Source organism: Haliotis rufescens, unplaced genomic scaffold (assembly GCF_023055435.1).
Source record: "Haliotis rufescens isolate VD_foot unplaced genomic scaffold, xgHalRufe1.0.p SCAF_8, whole genome shotgun sequence".
Lineage (NCBI taxonomy): Eukaryota > Metazoa > Mollusca > Gastropoda > Lepetellida > Haliotidae > Haliotis > Haliotis rufescens.
In genome coordinates this window covers 53,577,584-53,599,108 of record NW_025964372.1, presented here as the reverse complement: position 1 = coordinate 53,599,108, position 21,525 = coordinate 53,577,584, and the positions used below count along the sequence as shown (strand labels likewise).

At 44.6% G+C, this 21,525-nt stretch overlaps 1 protein-coding gene across 2 annotated transcripts in view; it reads right to left on the bottom strand.

Moving 5' to 3' along the window:
* Positions 1-220: 220 nt before the first annotated feature.
* The window catches only part of LOC124145565, a 36,580-nt gene continuing 15,275 nt past the window's right edge, over positions 221-21,525 (bottom strand). Inside the window, exons 4-7 of one of the 2 annotated variants that reach the window (XM_048388821.1) lie at positions 14,516-14,697; positions 13,248-13,330; positions 5,625-5,829; positions 221-387 (exon numbers count right to left, since the gene is read on the bottom strand). In XM_048388821.1, coding sequence (XP_048244778.1) covers positions 268-387; positions 5,625-5,829; positions 13,248-13,330; positions 14,516-14,697 — 590 coding nt within the window. In that variant the 3' untranslated portion in view covers positions 221-267. Of the gene's footprint in view, positions 388-413; positions 883-5,624; positions 5,830-13,247; positions 13,331-14,515; positions 14,698-21,525 lie in introns of those variants that run through there. The other variant, XM_048388822.1, reaches the window with a different exon arrangement.

Below are 21,525 nucleotides of genomic sequence, written 5' to 3'. Positions count from 1 at the left end.
TGGTCGGGTAGCCTAGTGGTTAAAGTGTTTGCTCGTCACGCCGAAGACCTGGGTTCGATTCCCGACATGGGTACAGTGTGTGAAGACCATTTCTGGTATCCCCCACCATGATATTGCTGGAATATTGCTAAAAGCGGCGTAAAACCATACTCACTCACTCACTCCAAGCAGAACTGTATACACACTGTTAAGATTGTGGGATGCTAACCCAAAAGGAACAACCGACTTAAGTTTCTTTCACTTTTATTCAGTGTGAATGTTTTTCTCTCAGTTCTTGGTGAACAATATGTTGTCAACAATGACGTCTAGCCGCACCTCCAGCGTTGTAAACACAAACGACGGGTATCTGTTGGGGAAGGATATCATGTGCTTGCCATCTACTGACACCTGGAACAAGCATACATGGAGGAATAGATAGCGTGTGCCGGCCATCTACTGACACCTGGGACAAGAACAGATGGAGGAATAGATACCATATGCTTGCCATCTACTGACACCTTGAACAAGAACACATGGAGGAATAGATACCATGTGCTGCCCATCTACTGACACCTGGAACAAGAATACGTGGAGGAATAGATAACATGTGCCGGCCATCTACTGAAACCTGGAACAAGAACACATGGAGGAATAGATAGCATGTGCCGGCCATCTACTGACACCTGGAACAAGAATACATGGAGGAATAGATAGCATGTGCTTGCCATCTACTGACACCTGGAACAAGAACACATGGAGGAATAGATAGCATGTGCTTGCCATCTACTGACACTTAGAACAAGAATACATGGAGGAATAGATAGCATGTGCCGGCCATCTAATGACACCTGGAACAAGAATACATGGAGGAAAAGATAGCATGTGCTTGCCATCTACTGACACCTGGAACAAGAACAGATGGAGGAATAGATACCATGTGCTTGCCATCGCCAACGTACAGCTCAATCTACAGGACAACGTACAGACCAGCGTACAGTTCAATCTACAGGACAACGTATAGAGCAACGTACAAAGCAACATAGAGACCAACGTAGAGAGCAACGTACAGCTAAATGTACAGGACAACGTACAGACCAGCGTACAGCTAAATCTACAGCTCCTTGTACAGGACAACGTAAAGGACAACGTACAGCTCAATCTACAGGACAACGTACAGGCCAACATACAGGTCAATCTACAAAACAACGCACAGCTCAATCTACAGAACAACGTACAGCTCAATCTACAGGACAACGTACAGGACAACGTACAGCTCAATCTACAGGACAACGTACAGGCCAACGTACAGCTCAATCTACAGGACAACGTACAGACCAACGCACAGCTCAATCTACAGGACAACGTACAGCTCAATCTACAGGACAACGTACAGACCAACGTACAGCTCAATCTGCAGGACAACGTACAGCTCAATCTACAGGACAACGTACAGCTCAATCTACAGGACAACGTACAGCTCAATCTACGGGACAATGTACAGACCAACGTACAGCTCAATCTACATGACAACGTACAGGGCAACGTACAGCTCAATCTACAGGACAGCGTACAGCTCAATCTACAGGACAACGCACAGCTCAATCTACAGGACAACGTACAGGCCAACGCACAGCTCAATCTACAGGACAACGTACAGACCAACGTACAGCTCAATCTACAGGACAACGTACAGCTCAATCTACAGGCCAACGTACAGCTCAATCTACAGGCCAACGTACAGGCCAACGTACAGCTCAATCTACAGGACAACGTACAGACCAACTTACAGCTCAATCTACAGGACAACGTACAGACCAACATACAGCTCAATCTACAGGACAACGTACAGGCCAACGTACAGCTCAATCTACAGGACAACGTACAGCTCAATCTACAGGACAATGTACAGACCAACGTACAGCTCAATCTACAGGACAACGTACAGCTCAATCTACATGACAACGTACAGCTCAATCTACAGGACAATGTACTGACCAACGTACAGCTCAATCTACAGGACAACGTACAGCTCAATCTACAGGACAACGTACAGCTCAATCTACAGGACAATGTACAGACCAACGTACAGCTCAATCTACAGGACAACGTACAGGACAACGTACAGCTCAATCTACAGGACAACGTACAGGACAACGTACAGCTCAATCTACAGGACAACGTACAGGACAACGTACAGCTCAATCTACAGGACAACGTACAGTACAACGTACAGCTCAATCTACAGGACAACGTACAGGCCAACGTACAGCTCAATCTACAGGACAACGTACAGCTCAATCTACAGGACAACGTACAGGCCAACGTACAGCTCAATCTACAGGACAACGTACAGCTCAATCTACAGGACAACGTACAGCTCAATCTACAGGACAATGTACAGACCAACGTACAGCTCAATCTACAGGACAACGTACAGCTCAATCTACAGGACAACGTACAGCTCAATCTACAGGACAACGTACAGCTCAATCTACAGGACAACGTACAGCTCAATCTACGGGACAATGTACAGACCAACGTACAGCTCAATCTACATGACAACGTACAGGGCAACGTACAGCTCAATCTACAGGACAGCGTACAGCTCAATCTACAGGACAACGCACAGCTCAATCTACAGGACAACGTACAGGCCAATGCACAGCTCAATCTACAGGACAACGTACAGGACAACGTACAGCTCAATCTACAGGACAACGTACAGGACAACGTACAGCTCAATCTACAGAACAACGTACAGGCCAACGTACACCTCAATCTACAGGACAACACACAGACCAACGTACAACTCAATCTACAGTACAACTTACAGGACAACGCACAGCTCAATCTACAGGACAACGTACAGGCCAACGTACAACTCAATCTACAGTACAACTTACAGGACAACGTACACCTCAATCTACAGGACAACACACAGACCAACGTACAACTCAATCTACAGTACAACTTACAGGACAACGCACAGCTCAATCTACAGGACAACGTACAGGCCAACGTACAGCTCAATCTACAGGACAACGTACAGGACAACGTACAAAGCACCATAGAGACCAACGTACAGAGCAACGAGCAGAGCAACTTACAGAGCAACGTGCAGAGCAACGTACATAGCAACGTGCAGAGCAACTTACAGAGCACCCTACAGAGCAACGTACAGAGCAACGTACGGGCCAGCTTACAGCTCAATCTACAGGGAAAGAGCGGGAAAGGACTTGCGTCTGCAGTACCGACGTTCTTCCTCAGATGCCCGGAGACTATTGGCTTAGAGGACAGCTGAAGCGAGTATTCAGTTCCGAGACAAAGACAAACCGGACGATTAGTTTGTGCCTCAAATAGTGCAGAAGACACGCTGAACTGTCGTTTGTTAGAACATGATAGGGGTAATATGTTTATTATGAAACGAAAGTACTGTTAGTACGCTTTGTAAGCATCGTCAATAATCGATGCACTTCTGACTGTCAAGATCTGCAAGGCGAGCCTCGATGCAACAATATGAACTGTGTATGTTGATAAACAACAACACGTGCGATACTATTTATAGGCTGACCGAGCTCATATACCGGATGTTATTATCCGAAACTGCACAGCCGGAAGTGTTATCCTTTCTGTGTGTTGACTTTTCGACGTATATGGTTATCAACTAAACAATAATGTGAACTTTAGATGCTATGGTCGAGTTAATGATACATTACTGAATATAGTCATACCAGAAAATATATATACACACTTATAACACGTTGAAGTCGTGACATGTGCAATGTCGGTATATTGATCTGTGTCACGCATGCGCATGGATAAGCTGTAGCAGTTGGAAGTGGATCATACATGAATTCAGTTCACTTTGTAAATCTAAATCTGACCACAAAATATTAAATTTTAGTTTCATATTATTTGACTTAATCCTATATTCAGCATTGATCTGATGATAAGTTAATAATATTAGGCCAGAGAGGAACTTGTTTACTTTTGAGTTTTGAGTTCTTGTATTTAATTCATGCCCTCTATGCCAATGTAGAGCCTGGTAATTTGTAATACTTCATTTATCTTGTAGATTGAGGGGGCGGTCGGGTAGCCTGACGGTTAAAGCGTTCGCTCGTCACGTCGAAGACCCGGGTTCGATTTCCGACAATGAGTGAAGCCCATTTCTGGTGTTTCCCGCCCTTATATTGCTGGAATATTGCTAAAAGCGGCGTAAAACCATACTCACTCACTCACTCTTGTAGATTGACAACACAGATATAATGCAATGTTACATAACATTTAAATATATGATGTGGGTCTGTTTCAGATCACTGAAAGGCGACCAGTATTGGTTATACTTTAGATTTGCACTTTGGGGAAATATTTTAAATTGTCACTGGGAACGGGAGGGGATCCCTTGGTCCACTATGGAACACCAGTATTAATGCTTTTATATTTCTTTGTTCATCTCTTTTTTTTATTCTGCAAATAAAAAGAAAATGTTCCCTGTAGTTTATGGAAATCAAATACCCGTTGTAGCTCATAATAGTACACTACAACTTGCAATAGCAGATTATGGCTAAAATTAAAAAATATATATAAGTGATTTCGGCTTATTGCAGGGGTTTAGCAGATGAAAATAAGAGAAAGGAAGTACTGAATATTTGGAGAAAAAGAAAGGTCTCTATTGTTTGTTTACAAGACATTCACATTTCAAGAAATGATAATACTCTTTTGAGGAATGAATGGGGTCTACAAAGCATAATTGCGCCATATAAATCCAATGCTAGAGGTGTTGCTATAATGTTTAATAATAATGTAGACATAACAATTCTTAGCGCTAAAATAGATGAAAATGGCAATTATATAATAGCTGATATAACTCGAGAAGGTACAAGACTAACATTAACTAATCTCTATGGACCTAATAGTGATGACCCTGAAGAAGCCTGTTATGTACACACAAGGGTAGTGATGACAATCATCGGTGAAGTCAGTGACATAAACAAAGGATGAAGCCAGTAATATAAACAACGGGATTATGGCTGATTGGGGTATTTGATGAGTTGATGGTACGCCGGGGGTATGTAATAGCCTTGGTCACGGTTGATTGAGGGCTGAAATCTTTTGATGTTGATGGCTTCTTGTAGCTTCCTGATCTTGAAGTCTTTGAGGTTGGTGGCGAGGGTTGTGACTCTCTCCCACTGGATGCTGTGGCTTGGTTGTCACGGATGTGGTCTGATAGAGCTGATTTAGAGTCATCTTTGGAGACTGAGCTTTGATGTTCTTTTATTCGGGTTTTGAGGGGCCTAGATATTTCTCCTATGTAAGTCACAGCCCTCACCACAAACCTCAAAGACTTCAAAATCAGGAAATGAAATACTTCACTCTTAATACTTAAAGAGTAATGTAGACAAGACAAAAGCAATATGAATAGGCTCGAAAGCGAGTAGCAATGATCGTTTATGTCAAGACTTACAAATAGAATGGCACAATAAGGACGTATTAGGAATTATGTTTAATCCAAACTTAAGTGAACCCTGGGTAATCAATGCAAAGGGAAAGCTAGAAGAAATAAATAGATTGCTTGCAAATTGGAGAAAAAGAAATCTAACGCTAACAGCAAGGAGGCCGCTAGGAGGACTGTGGAACTCTCCTACCTCAAACGAGGATGGTGTCACCTCCAGCAGATACTGGAACGGGACATCCTTAACCCACGGAAAGTAGTTGTTCGTCATCTGCCCTTCCCACACCCCGCTGGTGAAGGTGTTGAAGCAGTTCATGCGAATGCCAAAGACAGTGTTGATGCGGATATGGTGGTAGAAGATGAGATCGCCATTTGCTCTGCTCAGCGCAACTTCCATACTGGTGTCAACAAATAAGCATTTTTCACTTCAATCTCATTTAAACAAAGAAAACACTAAATCCTGGTAAATAAAGTTGAAAATTTACACACTAAAAATAAAGTTCCACTTTTCACACTAAGTTCCCTGCGAAGCCATTAGTTCTACATCTCCATGCTAGTTGTTTTCACACTTGCAGCTGTCCGACTTGTGACATAAGCCATCAGACCAGCTGTGTCCACATAATGTCCATACATTCCGGCCATAATGACATTTCGTTTGGCAATATGTCGGTTCAGCAGGTGCTATAGTCAGGGCAACGGCGTAAATGCAATGGATATGATTCTATCAATATTTGGGGGCACGGGTGGCCCAGTCGTCTGAGGCGCCGCAATTCGCTGTGCAGAGTTGCGTCCCTTGGGCACGCCAGAAACCTATGATTGTGGGTTCGAATCCCGTTTCGCCCCGATTATGTTTCTAGGTTTGTCAGCACCATACCCGTGATCGTGGGTTTCACCAAAGTGGTAAACGTCTGAGACCTGCATCACTTTGGGCTTCCCTCCCACATTAAGCTGATACGCCGCGATATAACTGGAATACTGTTAAAAGCGGCGTTAAACCCAACTCACTCACTCACTATCAATATTTCTTTCAAATGTTATATTTGGGATAACACTTTCTCAGTAAAGTACAGCTTCCCGTCCGGGATTCGAACCCACACTGCCAGAGTGAGACCCCTAGTCGCCAGCACACAAAGACAGCGATCTAACCCACTCAGCCCCCGAGGCTTCCACAAACATGACCCCTCTGACAAGTGTAAATTGGCATGGCTCCCATGACCGAAAGCTATGAATACACAATGCCATTTAGAAAGTGGCCAATTGTGACACACGCGCCTCACTCTGGCAGTGTCGGTTCGAATCCCGGACGGGACTCAACCCAAAAAAGTACGAGAATCTGTACTTTACTGAGAAAGTGTTATCCCAAATATAACATTTGTTACATTTGGCCACTTTTTAAAGGGCATTGGTGTTATAATATTTCTTTCATGAGTATTATGCCAGTATATAACTGTTTCTACAAATAGATCACTGCTTCTGTGGGCAGTTTTTCAGTTACACCTGGGTCTCGTTACACAAGACGTCTTGCTACGACTGTCGTACGCCTGTATTAAAGTATGGGAGGTACGACTACCTTAGCCTAACGACAGCTTTGTGTAACGACTGTCGTACGCCTGTATTAAAGTATGGGAGGTACGACTACCTTAGCCTCACGACAGCTTTGTGTAACGACTGTCGTACGCCTGTATTAAAGTATGGGAGGTACGACTACCTTAGCCTAACGACAGCTTTGTGTAACGACTGTCGTACGCCTGTATTAAAGTATGGGAGGTACGACTACCTTAGCCTCACGACAGCTTTGTGTAACGACTGTCGTACGCCTGTATTAAAGTATGGGAGGTACGACTACCTTAGCCTAACGACAGCTTTGTGTAACGACTGTCGTACGCCTGTATTAAAGTATGGGAGGTGCGACTACCTTAGCCTCACGACAGCTTTGTGTAACGACTGTCGTACGCCTGTATTAAAGTATGGGAGGTACGACTACCTTAGCCTCACGACAGCTTTGTGTAACGACTGTCGTACGCCTGTATTAAAGTATGGGAAGTACGACTACCTTAGCCTAACGACAGCTTTGTGTAACGACTGTCGTACGCCTGTATTAAAGTATGGGAGGTACGACTACCTTAGCCTCATGACCGCTTTGTGTAACGACTGTCGTACGCCTGTATTAAAGTATGGGAGGTACGACTACCTTAGCCTCACGACAGCTTTGTGTAACGACTGTCGTACGCCTGTATTAAAGTATGGGAGGTACGACTACCTTAGCCTCACGACAGCTTTGTGTAACGACTGTCGTACGCCTGTATTAAAGTATGGGAGGTACGACTACCTTAGCCTAACGACAGCTTTGTGTAACGACTGTCGTACGCCTGTATTAAAGTATGGGAGGTACGACTACCTTAGCCTAACGACAGCTTTGTGTAACGACTGTCGTACGCCTGTATTAAAGTATGGGAGGTACGACTACCTTAGCCTCACGACAGCTTTGTGTAACGACCGTCGTACGCCTGTATTAAAGTATGGGAGGTACGACTACCTTAGCCTCACGACAGCTTTGTGTAACGAATGTCGTACGCCTGTATTAAAGTATGGGAGGTACGACTACCTTAGCCTCACGACAGCTTTGTGTAACGACCGTCGTACGCCTGTATTAAAGTATGGGAGGTACGACTACCTTAGCCTCACGACAGCTTTGTGTAACGACTGTCGTACGCCTGTATTAAAGTATGGGAGGTACGACTACCTTAGCCTCACGACAGCTTTGTGTAACGACTGTCGTACGCCTGTATTAAAGTATGGGAGGTACGACTACCTTAGCCTCACGACAGCTTTGTGTAACGACTGTCGTACGCCTGTATTAAAGTATGGGAGGTACGACTACCTTAGCCTCACGACAGCTTTGTGTAACGACTGTCGTACGCCTGTATTAAAGTATGGGAGGTACGACTACCTTAGCCTAACGACAGCTTTGTGTAACGACTGTCGTACGCCTGTATTAAAGTATGGGAGGTACGACTACCTTAGCCTCACGACAGCTTTGTGTAACGACTGTCGTACGCCTGTATTAAAGTATGGGAGGTACGACTACCTTAGCCTCACGACAGCTTTGTGTAACGACTGTCGTACGCCTGTATTAAAGTATGGGAGGTACGACTACCTTAGCCTCACGACAGCTTTGTGTAACGACTGTCGTACGCCTGTATTAAAGTATGGGAGGTACGACTACCTTAGCCTAACGACAGCTTTGTGTAACGACTGTCGTACGCCTGTATTAAAGTATGGGAGGTACGACTACCTTAGCCTCACGACAGCTTTGTGTAACGACTGTCGTACGCCTGTATTAAAGTATGGGAGGTACGACTACCTTAGCCTCACGACAGCTTTAATTAGTGTAACGACTGTCGTACGCCTGTATTAAAGTATGGGAGGTACGACTACCTTAGCCTCACGACAGCTTTAATTAGTGTAACGACTGTCGTACGCCTGTATTAAAGTATGGGAGGTACGACTACCTTAGCCTAACGACAGCTTTGTGTAACGACTGTCGTACGCCTGTATTAAAGTATGGGAGGTACGACTACCTTAGCCTAACGACAGCTTTGTGTAACGACTGTCGTACGCCTGTATTAAAGTATGGGAGGTACGACTACCTTAGCCTAACGACAGCTTTGTGTAACGACTGTCGTACGCCTGTATTAAAGTATGGGAGGCACGACTACCTTAGCCTCACGACAGCTTTGTGTAACGACTGTCGTACGCCTGTATTAAAGTATGGGAGGTACGACTACCTTAGCCTCACGACAGCTTTGTGTAACGACTGTCGTACGCCTGTATTAAAGTATGGGAGGTACGACTACCTTAGCCTAACGACAGCTTTGTGTAACGACTGTCGTACGCCTGTATTAAAGTATGGGAGGTACGACTACCTTAGCCTCACGACCGCTTTGTGTAACGACTGTCGTACGCCTGTATTAAAGTATGGGAGGTACGACTACCTTAGCCTAACGACAGCTTTGTGTAACGACTGTCGTACGCCTGTATTAAAGTATGGGAGGTACGACTACCTTAGCCTAACGACAGCTTTGTGTAACGACTGTCGTACGCCTGTATTAAAGTATGGGAGGTACGACTACCTTAGCCTCACGACAGCTTTGTGTAACGACTGTCGTACGCCTGTATTAAAGTATGGGAGGTACGACTACCTTAGCCTCACGACAGCTTTGTGTAACGACTTTCGTACGCCTGTATTAAAGTATGGGAGGTACGACTACCTTAGCCTAACGACAGCTTTGTGTAACGACTGTCGTACGCCTGTACTAAAGTATGGGAGGTACGACTACCTTAGCCTCACGACAGCTTTAATTAGTGTAACGACTGTCGTACGCCTGTATTAAAGTATGGGAGGTACGACTACCTTAGCCTCACGACAGCTTTAATTAGTGTAACGACTGTCGTACGCCTGTATTAAAGTATGGGAGGTACGACTACCTTAGCCTAACGACAGCTTTGTGTAACGACTGTCGTACGCCTGTATTAAAGTATGGGAGGTACGACTACCTTAGCCTAACGACAGCTTTGTGTAACGACTGTCGTACGCCTGTATTAAAGTATGGGAGGTACGACTACCTTAGCCTAACGACAGCTTTGTGTAACGACTGTCGTACGCCTGTATTAAAGTATGGGAGGTACGACTACCTTAGCCTCACGACAGCTTTGTGTAACGACTGTCGTACGCCTGTATTAAAGTATGGGAGGTACGACTACCTTAGCCTAACGACAGCTTTGTGTAACGACTGTCGTACGCCTGTATTAAAGTATGGGAGGTACGACTACCTTAGCCTCACGACAGCTTTGTGTAACGACTTTCGTACGCCTGTATTAAAGTATGGGAGGTACGACTACCTTAGCCTAACGACAGCTTTGTGTAACGACTGTCGTACGCCTGTACTAAAGTATGGGAGGTACGACTACCTTAGCCTCACGACAGCTTTAATTAGTGTAACGACTGTCGTACGCCTGTATTAAAGTATGGGAGGTACGACTACCTTAGCCTCACGACAGCTTTAATTAGTGTAACGACTGTCATACGCCTGTATTAAAGTATGGGAGGTACGACTACCTTAGCCTAACGACAGCTTTGTGTAACGACTGTCGTACGCCTGTATTAAAGTATGGGAGGTACGACTACCTTAGCCTAACGACAGCTTTGTGTAACGACTGTCGTACGCCTGTATTAAAGTATGGGAGGTACGACTACCTTAGCCTCACGACAGCTTTGTGTAACGACTGTCGTACGCCTGTATTAAAGTATGGGAGGTACGACTACCTTAGCCTCACGACAGCTTTGTGTAACGACTGTCGTACGCCTGTATTAAAGTATGGGAGGTACGACTACCTTAGCCTAACGACAGCTTTGTGTAACGACTGTCGTACGCCTGTATTAAAGTATGGGAGGTACGACTACCTTAGCCTCATGACCGCTTTGTGTAACGACTGTCGTACGCCTGTATTAAAGTATGGGAGGTACGACTACCTTAGCCTAACGACAGCTTTGTGTAACGACTGTCGTACGCCTGTATTAAAGTATGGGAGGTACGACTACCTTAGCCTAACGACAGCTTTGTGTAACGACTGTCGTACGCCTGTATTAAAGTATGGGAGGTACGAGTACCTTAGCCTCACGACAGCTTTGTGTAACGACTGTCGTACGCCTGTATTAAAGTATGGGAGGTACGACTACCTTAGCCTCACGACAGCTTTGTGTAACGACTGTCGTACGCCTGTATTAAAGTATGGGAGGTACGACTACCCTAGCCTCACGACAGCTTTGTGTAACGACTGTCGTACGCCTGTATTAAAGTATGGGAGGTACGACTACCTTAGCCTCACGACAGCTTTGTGTAACGACTGTCGTACGCCTGTATTAAAGTATGGGAGGTACGACTACCTTAGCCTCACGACAGCTTTGTGTAACGACTGTCGTACGCCTGTATTAAAGTATGGGAGGTACGACTACCTTAGCCTAACGACAGCTTTGTGTAAGGACTGTCGTACGCCTGTATTAAAGTATGGGAGGTACGACTACCTTAGCCTCACGACAGCTTTGTGTAACGACTGTCGTACGCCTGTATTAAAGTATGGGAGGTACGACTTCCTTAGCCTCACGACAGCTTTGTGTAACGACTGTCGTACGCCTGTATTAAAGTATGGGAGGTACGACTACCTTAGCCTCACGACAGCTTTGTGTAACGACTGTCGTACGCCTGTATTAAAGTATGGGAGGTACGACTACCTTAGCCTCACGACAGCTTTGTGTAACGACTGTCGTACGCCTGTATTAAAGTATGGGAGGTACGACTACCTTAGCCTCACGACAGCTTTAATTAGTGTAACGACTGTCGTACGCCTGTATTAAAGTATGGGAGGTACGACTACCTTAGCCTAACGACAGCTTTGTGTAACGACTGTCGTACGCCTGTATTAAAGTATGGGAGGTACGACTACCTTAGCCTAACGACAGCTTTCTGTAACGACTGTCGTACGCCTGTATTAAAGTATGGGAGGTACGACTACCTTAGCCTAACGACAGCTTTGTGTAACGACTGTCGTACGCCTGTATTAAAGTATGGGAGGTGCGACTACCTTAGCCTCACGACAGCTTTGTGTAACGACTGTCGTACGCCTGTATTAAAGTATGGGAGGTACGACTACCTTAGCCTCACGACAGCTTTGTGTAACGACTGTCGTACGCCTGTATTAAAGTATGGGAGGTACGACTACCTTAGCCTCACGACAGCTTTGTGTAACGACTGTCGTACGCCTGTATTAAAGTATGGGAGGTACGACTACCTTAGCCTCATGACCGCTTTGTGTAACGACTGTCGTACGCCTGTATTAAAGTATGGGAGGTACGACTACCTTAGCCTCACGACAGCTTTGTGTAACGACTGTCGTACGCCTGTATTAAAGTATGGGAGGTACGACTACCTTAGCCTCACGACAGCTTTGTGTAACGACTGTCGTACGCCTGTATTAAAGTATGGGAGGTACGACTACCTTAGCCTCACGACAGCTTTGTGTAACGACTGTCGTACGCCTGTATTAAAGTATGGGAGGTACGACTACCTTAGCCTCACGACAGCTTTGTGTAACGACTGTCGTACGCCTGTATTAAAGTATGGGAGGTACGACTACCTTAGCCTCACGACAGCTTTGTGTAACGACTGTCGTACGCCTGTATTAAAGTATGGGAGGTACGACTACCTTAGCCTCACGACAGCTTTGTGTAACGACTGTCGTACGCCTGTATTAAAGTATGGGAGGTACGACTACCTTAACCTAACGACAGCTTTGTGTAACGACTGTCGTACGCCTGTATTAAAGTATGGGAGGTGCGACTACCTTAGCCTCACGACAGCTTTGTGTAACGACTGTCGTACGCCTGTATTAAAGTATGGGAGGTACGACTACCTTAGCCTCACGACAGCTTTGTGTAACGACTGTCGTACGCCTGTATTAAAGTATGGGAGGCACGACTACCTTAGCCTCACGACAGCTTTGTGTAACGACTGTCGTACGCCTGTATTAAAGTATGGGAGGTTCGACTTCCTTAGCCTAACTACAGCTTTGTGTAACGACTGTCGTACGCCTGTATTAAAGTATGGGAGGTACGACTACCTTAGCCTTACGACAGCTTTGTGTAACGGGGCCCTGGGCCTTTCATTGCCGCGTGTCAAGCATGCATGAAAGATACCACAGACTCATGATGTCGGCATATTCACGCATGACGTCAGCTCCCTCTGTTGGTGATACGTACCCCGTGTTTTCTGTTGGTGTCCCAGCTATGTTGATCTTCCCTGTCTTGAAGCAACTCGGAACAGGCACATTCTTAGGGCCTCCCTTGTAGAAAGACGATAGCAGAAAATAGTCACATGATATAATGGCGTGAGGTCACGTGGTATAAAGGCGTGAGGTCACGTGGTATAAAGGCGTGAGGTCACGTGGTATAAAGGCGTGCGGTCACGTGGGGGGAACTCAGTAAGATGGCTGCGGCAACATTTGTTGCAGGTCGTGGTTTCATTTGGAAGGACATCACGTCTTGTATATAGTAGATGTCGAACAACATGATCGCACAGGGTCACATACATACATGTCAGAAAACCCATTTTAAGCTGACACGCCGTGGTGCATCTGATATACTGTTCAAAGCGGCGTTAAACCAAACTTACTCACTCACTCACTGACACGCCGTGATAGAACTGGAATGAATACTGTTCAACGCGGCGTTAAACCAAACTCACTCACTCACTCGCAAACATGCTTTCAAACATGCAAGCAAAATAACCAGGGCCAATTGCAGAAGAAACCATCGTCCATAGATTTGAGATGGCTTTGTGCAGGTGGCACAGGTCTTCATTCACTCCCGGTAACTTACAAGGTGTCTTAATAGACTCAGGTAACTCACCAGGTGTCTTCATTCACTCCAGGTAACTCACCAGGTGTCTTCATTCACTCCAGGTAACTCACCAGGTGTCTTCATTCACACCAGGTAACTCACCAGGTGTCTTCATTCACACCAGGTAACTCACCAGGTGTCTTCATTCACTCCAGGTAACTCACCAGGTGTCTTCATTCACTCCAGGTAACTCACCAGGTGTCTTCATTCACACCAGGTAACTCACCAGGTGTCTTCATTCACTCCAGGTAACTCACCAGGTGTCTTCATTCACACCAGGTAACTCACCAGGTGTCTTCATTCACACCAGGTAACTCACCAGGTGTCTTCATTCACACCAGGTAACTCACAAGGTGTCTTCATTCACACCAGGTAACTCACCAGGTGTCTTCATTCACACCAGGTAACTCACCAGGTGTCTTCATTCACACCAGGTAACTCACAAGGTGTCTTCATTCACACCAGGTAACTCACCAGGTGTCTTCATTCACACCAGGTAACTCACCAGGTGTCTTCATTCACACCAGGTAACTCACCAGGTGTCTTAACTAACTCCAGGTAACTCACCAGGTGTCTTCATTCACCCAGTGTAACGCACAAGGTGTCATCATTCACTCCAGTTAACTCACCAACTTGTTCCACTGGCTTTGCTCACAGGTGAATCGGGTGTCCTCCCACCGCCCAGAAGTGAAGCACCCTACTTTTGCCGTTCCACACAATGTGAACGACGACTTGCATGTATACTCTACAGAACTTCCAACTTCGCTGACAGCGACATCAGCGTTGTCTACTTGGGGAGGTTTGGGGCAGACTAAACCACAGAAACAAGGGGTAAACAGAGCAGGCCTTGATAGAGCCTACGTGTTTGAGGTGTTGTACCTGACTTGTTGAGGTGTTATGCCTGACTTGTTGAGGTGTTACGCCTGACTTGTTGAGGTGTTGTGCCTGACTTGTTGAGGTGTTGTGCCTGACGTGTTGAGGTGTTGTGCCTGACATGTTGAGGTGTTGTGCCTGACTTGTTGAGGTGTTGTGCCTGACTTGTTGAGGTGTTGTGCCTGACTTGTTGAGGTGTTATGCCTGACTTGTTGAGGTGTTATGCCTGACTTGTTGAGGTGTTATGCCTGACTTGTTGAGGTGTTGTTCCTGACTTGTTGAGGTGTTGTGCCTGACTTGTTGAGGTGTTATGCCTGACTTGTTGAGGTGTTGTGCCTGACTTGTTGAGGTGTTGTACCTGACTTGTTGAGGTGTTGTACCTGACTTGTTGAGGTGTTGTGCCTGACTTGTTGAGGTGTTGTGCCTGACGTGTTGAGGTGTTATGCCTGACTTGTTGAGGTGTTATGCCTGACTTGTTGAGGTGTTACGCCTGACTTGTTGAGGTGTTACGCCTGACTTGTTGAGGTGTTACGCCTGACTTGTTGAGGTGTTATGCCTGACTTGTTGAGGTGTTCTGCCTGACTTGTTGAGGTGTTACGCCTGACTTGTTGAGGTGTTATGCCTGACTTGTTGAGGTGTTATGCCTGACTTGTTGAGGTGTTGTACCTGACTTGTTGAGGTGTTGTACCTGACTTGTTGAGGTGTTGTGCCTGACTTGTTGAGGTGTTGTGCCTGACTTGTTGAGGTGTTGTGCCTGACTTGTTGAGGTGTTGTGCCTGACTTGTTGAGGTGTTATGCCTGACTTGTTGAGGTGTTAATAGATACTACATGGTAGAGGAGTTACTATAATCTTCCTTGTAGGATACTAGATACAAGGTAGGATTTGTTAATAGTGTGTATAAGGTCGGGATGTTAATAGTGTGTATAAGGTCGGGATGTTAATGGAGTGTATAAGGTCGGGATGTTAATAGTGTGTATAAGGTCGGGATGTTAATGGAGTGTATAAGGTCGGGATGTTAATAGTGTGTATAAGGTCGGGATGTTAATGGAGTGTATAAGGTCGGGATGTTAATGGAGTGTATAAGGTCGGGATGTTAAGTATTGGAGAAAACACTTTCCCTCGGTTTTGGTAGACAGAGCATGCCCTGGGGGTCGGGAAAAACCGCGAGGGCGAACCCTGGGGAGAGGGAAAAAACAAGGGGGCGAAGCCCCCGCGGTTTTTCCCGACCCCCAGGGCATGCTCTGTCTACCAAAACCGAGGGAAAGTGTTTTTCAATGCTTATTAACCGAAAAAAACAACTTAAAACAACATTTATCAACATTTTTATGTTTCGAACATACTTTCCATGAACCTTAGGAAACGCGCGTAAAATATCTGTTGCTGGCGTAGGGATCTTGAAAAGGACATTCTAAAAACCAGTGATGCTTTCCAACACATCTGTAGCCTCGTGGTACACTCACTGGGCTACAGATATGAAGGTTGCGAGTTCGACCCTCGGGAATATAAACATGATAAAAAAACATTTTTCATTTGATTTTACATTTCATTACATGTTACAATCTGAACGGAAGTTATATTAATAAAATACCCAGGACATTATATAAAAACCCTGGGACATTACAACGTCCCTGTTTCCGACTGGAAAGTAAAACCTTAATGCCTATAGAAAGAAGTCTCTTACTTAATAGCGATCCCAATGAGTAGGTATATAATGGAGTGTATAAGGTCGGGATGTTAATGGAGTGTATAAGGTAGGAATGTTTATGGAGTCTACAAGGTAGGGATGTTAATTGGGTGTACAAGGTAGGGAAGTTAATAGATTTAACAAGGTAGGGATGTTAATAAATTGTACAAGGTGGGGATGTTAATGGGGTGTACAAGGTAGGAATGTTTATGTAGTCTTCAAGGTAGGAATGTTGTTTGGGTGTACAAGGTAGGGAAGTTAATGGAGTGTACAAGGTAGGGATGTTAATGGAGAGTACAAGGTGGGGATGGTTATGGAGTCTACAAGGTGGGGATGTTAATTGGGTGTACAAGGTAGGGAAGTTAATGGAGTGTACAAGGTAGGGAAGTTAATGGAGAGTACAAGGTAGGAATGTTTATGTAATCGTCAAGGTAGGAATGTTGTTTGGGTGTACAAGGTAGGGAAGTTAATGGAGTGTACAAGGTAGGAATGTTTATGGAGTCTACAAGGTAGGGATGTTAATTGGGAGTACAAGGTAGGAAAGTTAATAGCTTGTACAAGGTAGGGATGTTAATAGATTGTACAAGGTGGGGATGTTAATGGGGTGTACAAGGTAGGAATGTTTATGGAGTCTAAAAGGTAGGGATGTTAATTTGGTGTACAAGGTAGGGAAGTTAATAGATTTAACAAGGTAGGGATGTTAATAGATTGTACAAGGTGGGGATGGTAATGGGGTGTACAAGGTAGGAATGTTTATGGAGTCTACAAGGTAGGGATGTTAATTGGGTGTACAAGGTAGGGAAGTTAATGGAGTGTACAAGGTAGGGATGTTAATTGGGTGTGCAAGGTGGGGATGTTAATGGAGAGTACCAGGTGGGGATGTTAATGGAGAGTACAAGGTAGAGATGTTAATTAGGTGTACAAGGTAGGGATCTTAATTGGGTGTACAAGGTAGGAGGGAAGTTTATGGAGTGTACAAGGTAGGGATGTTAATGGAGAGTACAAGGTGGGGATGGTTATGGAGTCTACAAGGTAGGGATGTTGTTTGGGTGTACAAGGTAGGGAAGTTAATGGGGTGTACAAGGTAGGAATGTTTATGGAGTCTACAAGGTAGGGATGTTAATGGGGTGTACAAGGTAGGAATGTTTATGGATTCTAAAAGGTAGGGATGTTAATTTGGTGTACAAGGTAGGGAAGTTAATAGATTGTACAAGGTAGGGATGTTATAGATTGTACAAGGTGGGGATGTTAATGGAGTCTACAAGGTAGGGATGTTAATTGGGTGTACAAGGTCGGAATGTTTATGGAGTCTACAAGGTAGGGATGTTAATTCGGTGTGCAAGGTGGGGAAGTTAATAGATTGTACAAGGTAGGGATGTTAATAGATTGTACAAGGTGGGGATGTTAATGGAGTGTACAAGGTCGGGATGGTTATGGAGTCTACAAGGTAGGGATGTTAATTGGGTGTGCAAGGTGGGGATGTTAATGGAGAGTACCAGGTGGGGATGTTAATGGAGAGTACAAGGTAGAGATGTTAATTGGGTGTACAAGGTAGGGAAGTTAATGGAGAGTACAAGGTGGGGATGTTAATGGAGAGTACAAGGTAGGGATGTTAATGGAGAGTACAAAGTGGGGATGGTTATGGAGTCGACAAGGTAGGGATGTTAATTGGGTGTACAAGGTAGGGAAGTTAATATATTGTACAAGGTAGGGATGTTAATAGATTGTACAAGGTAGGAATGTTTATGGAGTCTACAAGGTAGGGAAGTTAATAGATTTAACAAGGTAGGGATGTTAATAGATTGTACAAGGTGGGGATGGTTATGGAGTCTACAAGGTAGGGATGTTAATTGGGTGTACAAGGTAGGGATGTTAATTGGGTGTACAAGGAAGGGATGTTAATGGAGTGTACAAGGTAGGGATGTTAATGGAGAGTACAAGGTAGGGATGTTAATGGAGAGTACAAGGTGGGGATGCTAATGGAGAGTACAAGGTAGGGATGTTAATGGAGTGTACAAGATAGGGATGTTAATGCAGAGTACAAGGTGGGGATGGTTATGGAGTCGACAAGGTAGGGATGTTAATTGGGTGTTCAAGGTAGGGATGTTAATAGATTGTACAAGTAGGGGATGTTAATGGGGTGTACAAGGTAGGAATGTTTATGGAGTCTAAAAGGTAGGGATGTTAATTGGGTGTACAAGGTAGGGATGTTAATAGATTTAACAAGGTAGGGATGTTAATAAATTGTACAAGGTGGGGATGTTAATGGGGTGTACAAGGTAGGAATGTTTATGTAGTCTTCAAGGTAGGAATGTTGTTTGGGTGTACAAGGTAGGGAAGTTAATGGAGTGTACAAGGTAGGGATGTTAATGGAGAGTACAAGGTGGGGATGGTTATGGAGTCTACAAGGTGGGGATGTTAATTGGGTGTACAAGGTAGGGAAGTTAATGGAGTGTACAAGGTAGGGAAGTTAATGGAGAGTACAAGGTAGGAATGTTTATGTAATCGTCAAGGTAGGAATGTTGTTTGGGTGTACAAGGTAGGGAAGTTAATGGAGTGTACAAGGTAGGAATGTTTATGGAGTCTACAAGGTAGGGATGTTAATTGGGAGTACAAGGTAGGAAAGTTAATAGCTTGTACAAGGTAGGGATGTTAATAGATTGTACAAGGTGGGGATGTTAATGGGGTGTACAAGGTAGGAATGTTTATGGAGTCTAAAAGGTAGGGATGTTAATTTGGTGTACAAGGTAGGGAAGTTAATAGATTTAACAAGGTAGGGATGTTAATAGATTGTACAAGGTGGGGATGGTAATGGGGTGTACAAGGTAGGAATGTTTATGGAGTCTACAAGGTAGGGATGTTAATTGGGTGTACAAGGTAGGGAAGTTAATGGAGTGTACAAGGTAGGGATGTTAATTGGGTGTGCAAGGTGGGGATGTTAATGGAGAGTACCAGGTGGGGATGTTAATGGAGAGTACAAGGTAGAGATGTTAATTAGGTGTACAAGGTAGGGATCTTAATTGGGTGTACAAGGTAGGAGGGAAGTTTATGGAGTGTACAAGGTAGGGATGTTAATGGAGAGTACAAGGTGGGGATGGTTATGGAGTCTACAAGGTAGGGATGTTGTTTGGGTGTACAAGGTAGGGAAGTTAATGGGGTGTACAAGGTAGGAATGTTTATGGAGTCTACAAGGTAGGGATGTTAATGGGGTGTACAAGGTAGGAATGTTTATGGATTCTAAAAGGTAGGGATGTTAATTTGGTGTACAAGGTAGGGAAGTTAATAGATTGTACAAGGTAGGGATGTTATAGATTGTACAAGGTGGGGATGTTAATGGAGTCTACAAGGTAGGGATGTTAATTGGGTGTACAAGGTCGGAATGTTTATGGAGTCTACAAGGTAGGGATGTTAATTCGGTGTGCAAGGTGGGGAAGTTAATAGATTGTACAAGGTAGGGATGTTAATAGATTGTACAAGGTGGGGATGTTAATGGAGTGTACAAGGTCGGGATGGTTATGGAGTCTACAAGGTAGGGATGTTAATTGGGTGTGCAAGGTGGGGATGTTAATGGAGAGTACCAGGTGGGGATGTTAATGGAGAGTACAAGGTAGAGATGTTAATTGGGTGTACAAGGTAGGGAAGTTAATGGAGAGTACAAGGTGGGGATGTTAATGGAGAGTACAAGGTAGGGATGTTAATGGAGAGTACAAAGTGGGGATGGTTATGGAGTCGACAAGGTAGGGATGTTAATTGGGTGTACAAGGTAGGGAAGTTAATATATTGTACAAGGTAGGGATGTTAATAGATTGTACAAGGTAGGAATGTTTATGGAGTCTACAAGGTAGGGAAGTTAATAGATTTAACAAGGTAGGGATGTTAATAGATTGTACAAGGTGGGGATGGTTATGGAGTCTACAAGGTAGGGATGTTAATTGGGTGTACAAGGTAGGGATGTTAATTGGGTGTACAAGGAAGGGATGTTAATGGAGTGTACAAGGTAGGGATGTTAATGGAGAGTACAAGGTAGGGATGTTAATGGAGAGTACAAGGTGGGGATGCTAATGGAGAGTACAAGGTAGGGATGTTAATGGAGTGTACAAGATAGGGATGTTAATGCAGAGTACAAGGTGGGGATGGTTATGGAGTCGACAAGGTAGGGATGTTAATTGGGTGTTCAAGGTAGGGATGTTAATAGATTGTACAAGTAGGGGATGTTAATGGGGTGTACAAGGTAGGAATGTTTATGGAGTCTAAAAGGTAGGGATGTTAATTGGGTGTACAAGGTAGGGATGTTAATTGGGTGTACAAGGTAGGGATGTTAATGGAGTGTACAAGGTAGGGATGTTAATGGAGAGTACAAGGTGGGGATGCTAATGGAGAGTACAAGGTAGGGATGTTAATGGTGAGTACAAGGTGGGGATGCTTATTTAGAGTACAAGGTGGGGATGTTAATGGAGAGTACAAGGTAGGGATGTTAATGGAGAGTACAAGGTGGGGATGCTAATGGAGAGCACAAGGTAGGGATGTTAATGGAGAGTACAAGGTAGGGATGTTAATGGAGAGTACAAGGTAGGGATGTTAATGGAGAGTACAAGGTAGGGATGCTAATGGAGAGTACAAGGTAGGGATGTTAATGGAGTGTACAAGATAGGGATGTTAATGCAGAGTACAAGGTGGGGATGGTTATGGAGTCGACAAGGTAGGGATGTTAATTGGGTGTTCAAGGTAGGGATGTTAATAGATTGTACAAGTAGGGGATGTTAATGGGGTGTACAAGGTAGGAATGTTTATGGAGTCTAAAAGGTAGGGATGTTAATTGGGTGTACAAGGTAGGGATGTTAATTGGGTGTACAAGGTAGGGATGTTAATGGAGTGTACAAGGTAGGGATGTTAATGGAGAGTACAAGGTGGGGATGCTAATGGAGAGTACAAGGTAGGGATGTTAATGGTGAGTACAAGGTGGGGATGCTTATTTAGAGTACAAGGTGGGGATGCTAATGGAGAGTACAAGGTAGGGATGTTAATGGAGAGTACAAGTTGGGGATGCTAATGGAGAGTACAAGGTAGGGATGTTAATGCAG